This window comes from Eurytemora carolleeae, unplaced genomic scaffold, assembly GCF_000591075.1.
Source record: "Eurytemora carolleeae unplaced genomic scaffold, Eaff_2.0 scaffold1006, whole genome shotgun sequence".
Lineage (NCBI taxonomy): Eukaryota > Metazoa > Arthropoda > Copepoda > Calanoida > Temoridae > Eurytemora > Eurytemora carolleeae.
In genome coordinates this window covers 1905-10429 of record NW_019396893.1, presented here as the reverse complement: position 1 = coordinate 10429, position 8525 = coordinate 1905, and the positions used below count along the sequence as shown (strand labels likewise).

Genomic DNA, 8525 nt, shown 5'->3' with positions numbered 1-8525 from the left:
CTTGTTATTCTAATTTATGATTATATTTCAAGTTTTCTCATATTTTTCATCTGTATCATTAAGAATAAATGCTAATATAAGCATTATAACATTTTTCTCTCCAATTTACATATAATCTTCATTATTTGGCTTAAAGAGCTCCCAACCCCGTAGAATAAAAAAATCATCTGTTTACATCATAATTTCATTCAACAGCTAAACCCTACATAGTTATAACTTATTTTAGAGGTTTTTATAAAGATATGAATACCGCAGCATGAATAACAAAATCCTCAAGAGCGTTTTATACTAACCTTTTTGTCATTTTTTTTTATCTTTAAAAACACATTGATGAATTCTATGATTTTTACAGTGCCGGGAAACCCGGAGAGCTCAATATCTGGCTGTCTGGTCCAGGTCCCTGAAAACTTTAAATTTATGCGGCGTATGATACGTTAAAAGTAAAAAAAAAATGAGGGATAGGTGAATATTCTTGTTAGGGTTCTGTGTAGGTCCGATCATGAGAGCTTAAGTAAACCTGGAGAATAGACAACAAAGCAATATATTATAAGAAGGTAAACAGCGCATAAATAAGAGTTACAATCTATGCTATAGCTTTCATCAAGTTTGTGTAGAAAATAAGATTTTAAATTACTGGAAAACGTTCAGCTGTTAACAATGCTATTTTTAAACACTGGTTTAAATTTATTCCATAGATTCGGAAAATAAAAAATAGGATGTGATTTTAAATACTGGTACTTTAATCGTGGAATTGCAAAGTCTTCGCCATTTCTTAGCATATATATAGTTCATTTAGAGGCACAAAAGTTCATGTAGGGGCACAATAGTTCATTTAAGGGGTACACTAGTTCACTTAGGGGCACAATGGTTCATTTAGGGGCACAATAGTTCATTTAGGGGCACACTAGTTCATTTAGGGACACAATAGTTCATTTAAGGATACGATAGATCATTTAGGGGCACAATATTTCATTTAGGGGCACGATAGTTCATTTAGAGGCACTGTATTTCATTTTGTGGTACAATAGTTTATTTAAGGGGCACAATAGATAATTTAGGGGCACAATAGTTCATTTAAGGGCACAATAGTTCATTTAGGGACACGCTATTTAATTATGTGATGGTACAATGGTTTATTTAAGGGGCGCAAAAGTTCATTTAGGCGCACACTTTTTTATTTAATGACACTGTATTTTTTGTATATGGTACAATATTTTTTTAAGGGGCACAATAGTTCATTTAGGGGCACAATAGTTCATTTAGGGGCACAATAGTTCATTTAGGGGCACAATGGTTCATTTAGGGGCACAATATTTCCTTTAGGGCACAATAGTTCATTCAGGGGCACAATAGTTCATCTAGGGGGACAAAAGTTCATTTATGGGCACTGTACTTCATTTAGGGGTACGTACAATAGTTTATTTAAGGGTACATAAGTTAATTTAGGGGCACCATAGTTCATTTAGGGGCACAATAGTTCATTTAGGGGCACAATAGTTAATTTAGGGACACTGTAGTTAATTAAGGGGTACAACGGTTCATTTAGGGGCACAACCATATTTCATTTAGGGACCCAATGGTTCATTTAGGGGCACCATATTTCATTTAGGGACCCAATGGTTCATTTAGGGGCACCATATTTCATTTAAGGGGTACACTAGTTCACTTAGGGGCACACTAGTTCATTTAGGGGTACAATAGTTTAATTAGGGGTGCAAGAAATCATCTATTGGCAAAATAGTTCATTTTTGGCACTGTATTTCATTTTGTGGTACATTAGTTTATTTAAGGGGCACACAAGTTTATTTAGGGACACAATAGATCATTTAGAGGCAAAATAGTTCCTTTAGGGGCACAATAGTTCATTTAGGGGCACAATAGTTTATAATTAGGGGCAAATTATATCATTATGTGGTACAATAGTTTATTTAAGGGGCACAAAAGTTCATTTAGGCGCACACTTTTTTATTTAATGACACTGTATTTTTTGTTTATGGTACAATATTTTTTTAAGGGGCACAATAGTACATCTAGGGGTACAAAATTTCGTTCCTTTACATTCTTTGTCCTCCCTAGCTCAACATTTAGGATACAATGTGGAGAATTGTTCTGATAAATATGTAAATATACGTGAATATTTTACCAACAGCTCAACCTAATATAAGGAATATTTATAGGAATATTTATATCAGGAAACTCCGAGAAGGGAATATTTAAATTGAAAATGGAGAATACAAAGCTAAAACGGTTCCAGGAATCAGAATGGAAAATAAGTAATCAAAATTGAATTTGTTTTTATGAAATTACAAAAAGTTTTTTTTTGAAAGTTTTCGTTCTTTGTCTCATAAAAGCTATCAAATCTGAAATTTCTTAGAAAAGTGTATAGTTTACTCAGTGTGTAAAAATCATTATTGAATCGATAATTCGAGGAAAAGATAAGAATTTACAGAAAAAATGTTTTTGTAAGAAATCTGACGTTAAATCTTTGACGGAAAAACTAAATTTATAATTAAAAGAAAAATTTAGAATTAAAAAAAGAAAAAAATTCTTGTTTGAATAAACAAAAGTGAAAAAAAACATTTCCATATTTATTTTTGAAATCTTCTTTTTGTTGACCTATAAAACTGTCATTATCTTTGTTTTCCATTTAGTTTCATCTTCTTCTTCGACTTAATTCATAAATATGGAATTTAAATCAATTTTTATCCTTTGTCTTGTTTTTGCTTCTAGCTTATCATCTCCTTTTACAAAAGGTAATTATTCAAATTTTCAAGGCTTACATTAAAAAATATCAATATGTGGTTAATTTTTATAATAATTAATGTGTACTGTTTATACATCATTTTTTAATAGCTTTTCAAAAATAGGAATCCAAGATCTGCTCTAACACTTAAAAACAAGTTGTGGACATTAAAAATTCTTTTTAATCACCCCATGCATTAACATTTTGTTAAAACATTTTTTCATTTTTTTTCATTTTTAATGGAAAAGGGTCCTTTTTTAATGTGAGCGTTGTTGTGTGTATGCCATTTTTAAGTTATGAAAAGTTAATAACTATAAAAAAACATGCCCTGATGTCGAATATAAAAAGTTTAGAATTATTTACCCGACATCTTCATCATCGGATCTATAAGTCGGTTTATATATTTCCTGGGACTCCCTTTCCCCAACCAGGATTGGGTTAATGGAATTCACGAAAGGTGTCGATCATCTTTGCGTAACATATAGAAATTCCGAAAACTAGATATTTTGAAATCGCTTTATTTAATATATATTTAGAATTGAATCGAACTGTAGCTGCTACTGATGTTGATTTATCCTGCCCTGCATATGGCCAAGATTGTATTTTCAATGATATAGAACGAGCCTATGATTCAGGGTGTGTAATATTATTTACTAGCTGAAGGGCCCGGCGTTGCCCGTGGGAAAAAAAATTTTTAGAACAAAAAATGTCGATTTTTTTAGTCGATAACACCCCACGACCACTAATGAGTGTCCACAACGAAAATTCAGCCCAATCGGTCCAGCCGTTTGGTCGGCTATGGCAACATATATATATACGAATTCGTTTTTTCAATTCGTTTGTTCCTTGTTCGTTAACGATCTTTTTGTTTGTTTTCGTTCAGTGCTCTAATTTGACCCAATATAAACGACCCATGCTAAATTTTGAATTTAGATTTGGCTCAAAAATTCCCAAATTTTTTGAGTGTTGTTTTTCTTTCAGAAACCACTTTTGTCTTGTCAATATAAATACTTCCCAGTAAATTTTAACATTTACAGGTGTAGTCTAATATAGTATGATGTATTATCAGAATATAATTTTTTAGAACCTGGCAGGAGTGTGCTTACCAGTGTAACCAACACAGGGTAATATCTTTTTTACAAAATTTGACTAATTGAAAAAAATTTTGTAAGATTTAAATTTTTTTCTTCATTTTGATCTTTTTGAGAAAACAAAAAAAAAACATTTTATAAATGTTTGGATTACATAAATTAATTCACTAATTTTTGTTTCTATCCGATGTTTCTTTGAAAGGGAATTTAAAAATCATTTGAAATTTGATCCTAAAATTTAATTTAGATTAAATTTAACATGTATGATGTATTGAATAAATGTATGAAGTGACTTAAGTGAAAAATTGAATAAAGGGTTTATGGGAAAATCAAAGATTTTTAAGCAAAAATATTTCTTTAAAGGAAGTGACCGGCAATGTCATGGTGGTTGAACTGAATATGTAGTATTGTGGACAAATTTGTTAGGATTCATTAGAGACATATAAATCGTTTCTACGATGTTAGACATTGATTTATTGACAAATTTCTTTTGAGAATTATGTTCCTAAACATCTAATAAGTTTACAATATAATTTTTACTTTATTTTTCGTCGTTGTCATTTAAAAAAACCGATTCTGAAAATGTACCAACTCAAATTCCTGATTTTAACGTCGATTATGCACTCAAACGCAGTAATTATACATCGTGGAAAAGTTTTATATATCTCAAATGAATACTAAAGAATTTGTCCACAACACTGCATACTCAGTTCAACCACCATACATTACCGGTCACTCCCTTTAAAGAGACTGTAAGCCTTATTTAAAGTAATCTTCCACGCGAAGATGACATAGTCCGATTCACAACAATGCCCTTGAAACCAGTTCAAAATACAAAATTAAAAAAAAAATTTTCATAGTTTTCTTCTTTTTAAAAGTTTTTTAAGCTAAAAAGATTAACACAACCAATTTAGGTTTATCTAAATTAATATATTTGAACGTTGATTGTGAATACCACCGATTTGAGGACAAAAAATTAATTTTTAGACCTGTGTATTTTGGTCTTGGAGAACTCAGGACTCCGCTATAAACCCCTACGGTTGCTGGCTGAAGGTAGAGTTTTCAAACCAAGTATTTTTATCTTTGTAATCCACACTTAAATTAATCTGGTTCTCATTGATACAGATATGTTTACATCGAGAACCATAAACCTCTTGGAGTAGACAGACGACTTTAAGAATTAGTTAAAAAACTTTAAATAGTCCATATGAGACACAAAGATTGTGTATTGTAAACAGACCCATTTAATTTAATAACCGAATTAAAAAGCAAAATTATTTTCTTTGTTTAAACACAAAATAGGTATTTCTTTAATGTCAACCTATCAACATAACATGCCAACATTTTTCTTTATAAGCTTGTTTCTGAGAAAAAATGATATAAAAACATTTTGTTATTTTTTAGTGAAACAAATTACTACAATTGCTGTCCTCGCATGAAATATTGCCGTACCACATATTAAATTTTTATCCTAAAAACTTCTAAAATGATTCAAATGTTATTTTACCTAAAAAACAACAATATCTCCCTAGTTGCTTCTCAGATATAGATTAGGAATTTTCAACATACAAAGAAATATAATATATAATGCACGATGCTTCATGCCTTGCAGCAATCTTTTATACAGCAAGTATTTGATTAAATCTTTAATTATTATCATTCTATATTTTAATGTTAATTTTAAAAAAATTCTGTAAATAATACTGGATGATAGCAGCTGCAAATATTTTGTCATTTCTGTTTTTCTTGACCTCCATTTTCTCCTTTTTTATGACCTCCATTTTCTTCTTTTCTTGACCTCCATTTTCTCCTTTTTCTTGACCTCCATTTTCTCCTTTTCTTGACTTTGATGTTCTCATTTTCTTGACCTCCATTTTCTCGTTTTTCTTAACCTCCATTTTCTCCTTTTTCTTGACCTCCATTTTCTCCTTTTTCTTGACCTCCATTTTCTCCTTTTTCTTGACCTCCATTTTCTCCTTTTTCTTGACCTCCATTTTCTCCTTTTCTTGACCTCCATTTTCACCTTTTCTTGATCTCCATTTTCTCCTTTTTTTGATCTCCTTTTTATCCTTTTTCTTGACCTCCATTTTCTCCTTTTTCTTGATCTCCATTTTCTCCTTTTTCTTGACCTCCATTTTCTCCTTTTTCTTGACCTCCATTTTCTCCTTTTTATTGACCTCCATTTTCTCCTTTTCTTGACCTCCATTTTCTCCTTTTTCGTGCATCTTCCATGATTATGATTATAGTTATTGTTTTTAGTCTGCCTGTCCTCTGATCCTAGCTGACCCCGCTCTCATATCGGGACACTTTGACTGTTATTAATCAGACGAAGAACCATAACTTATTCCATTTTATTTTTGGTACCACTGCATGATCAATATTAGAAGAATTGTATCATTTTGGTCTTAACATTGAACTGCCTGAAACATTTAGGAAATTGATTTTTTTTAAAATTATTTGTCACAAATTTGCATAAACTTTACAATCATTTCACAATTTTTCGGTAGTTTGAATTTACATACAAAATGTTAGATTTCTTCTAACGACGCGACTAACCTTATCCTCTGGTGGGCGCAAAACTATATAATGGAATGTCGACTGGAAATTCATTTACTACATATATTTAATGTTGGTATTTAATATTTATTATATATTTAGAAACTTGAAAATAAAATTACCAACATAAATGGTCATTTGGAAAATAAATGTTTTTTCCCTTAAACAGTTTTTTAACGAAAAAATAGCGAATGAAATTATTATGGGTAAATAAAGTTAAGCTGGAATTTATCCTAAAAAGCTAGTTTAACCATGATGTAAAAAACTCCCCCCCCCCGCATTCAGAACGATATTTTCCACACACATAATCAGCTGAACATTCTGTGATATCTGTGATTATGAAATATGATTCTTTTTATGATAAAACAAAAACTTAAAACCTTGAGTATGATGATTAGTGATAAAAAATGTGAAAAAATAGTCAGAGAAAATTATTTTAAAGTGCGCTTAACAAATGTTTAATAAAATAAATGTTCATGAAAATGAAACTCTCTGTATCCAAGTCTAGTTTTCACCGGAAATAAAAGTTTAAAATGTAAAAGAAAATTGTAATTGTAGAATTCCTAAGAGAGCAGTTAACTATGATAATATGTGTGTATATAGAAGACATCTGTCCCAGGCAGTTGATTTATTCGTGTTTTAAAGAATTTGAGCGGCGGTTTAAATTTAAGCCGCGGTTTAAATATGGTTGGTTCCACTAAAAATTGTATCAAATGTTTCAAGATTTAAGCCGGCGCTGAATTTAAACCGGGCTTTGGCGGATTTAAACCGCGGCACAAATTCTTTAAATTCCATCTCAGGTCCCCCACTTATTAATTGTTTACGAGAAGATAAGATAAGTATTCATGAAATTAAAGTTGAAATGTACTTTTGTAGTTAAGCTTCATACAAATATTTGTTATACACAGGGTGTCCCAATCAATAATTAAGTGAAAAATTCTATATTAAAAGCTTTAAGAAGTACAGACTAATTTTATACTTTCTTTGTCATGGCATTAAATATAATAAATCAAAGACGACTTTCAAGTCGTCTCTCATTCCCATGTTTATTGGGACACCCTAGGTTTATGGTAACAAAATTGGGTCTATTGTGTTGCAGTTTTAAGAATAAGTTTGTAATTTGGTCACTAGGTGTCTCTGTTTAAATCTTGAATGCTAGAGTAATGAAGCAAAGTAATGAACTTAGGAAAATTTCGTCTAATCTTTAAAATAAAAGATTTGAATTCCCCTCCTATTGATTTTATCAACAATGTCTCAAAACTAAATAAAGATTTTCGTAGAAATCTTTACTGAAGTGATTCCAATTTATGGGTTATATAGGATATTATTCTTATATGTTGCAGAGCTTCAATGAAAATCAACTGTAAGGAAAATTTATGTGGTTTTCCTTTAATTAAAGGGAAACATTTGGATTAATAAAAACTAGAATTTTCAGGCCCAATGAGATTTCATATTCATAACTCCCGGCCCAACTAAAAACTTCGTGCTTTCTTCGCTAAATCATAAAACAAACCATTTTAAGAGCACATTTATCGCAGCAGACTTAATTTTAACTGGGGATCATCATATCCACAGAGTATCATATGTCGTCTTTACAGTCTCATACTTTATGGGTCACCCTGTAACAGAATGATACATTCTTGTTCCTGTTTTGAAAATGACAAATTTTGATCGACATCGAATTTTTTTGAACGTTATTGATTCTTGAATATCTTTATTAAATCAATGCCGCATAGGACCCAGGGAAGCTTATTTTTGAGTCCATAAACGACTAATGAAAATAAAATCTTTGAATTTTTTATAATATTGTCATAATCGAATATTTATGCACAATTTTAGCATGGAATTAAAGACACCATCAAAATTTCAAAGAGGGATGTGAAACGTGATGGATGCCTGGTTGTACGTTTACATGGCTTTACCTCATTGACCTAAATCTAAGAGGCAAAGGAGGAAGGGGCAATAGAGGGCTATGGTTTGGGTAAAAGGGGAAAAAAAGAATAGGGATCAGGCCAGACAGGAGAATTAAGATAGAGCTAGGATAGGGTTTAGTATAGAAAGGTCCGAGGTTGGGGGGTGGGAAGCAAGGATAAAGTTTAGGTAAAGGTAGGACGGGATGGGGGATGAAAGGTTTT

The 8525-nt window shown here is 31.2% G+C and overlaps 1 protein-coding gene across 1 annotated transcript; it reads left to right on the top strand.

Annotated features, from left to right (window-relative positions):
- Positions 1–2656: 2656 nt before the first annotated feature.
- LOC111709853 (uncharacterized) lies at positions 2657–6810 on the top strand. Its single transcript, XM_023483772.1, has 5 exons — positions 2657–2753; positions 3280–3379; positions 3828–3867; positions 4822–4887; positions 6094–6810. Exons 1-5 carry the CDS (start codon positions 2684–2686, stop codon positions 6154–6156), a joined length of 339 nt encoding a protein of 112 aa, XP_023339540.1. The 5' UTR covers positions 2657–2683; the 3' UTR covers positions 6157–6810.
- Positions 6811–8525: the final 1715 nt, after the last annotated feature.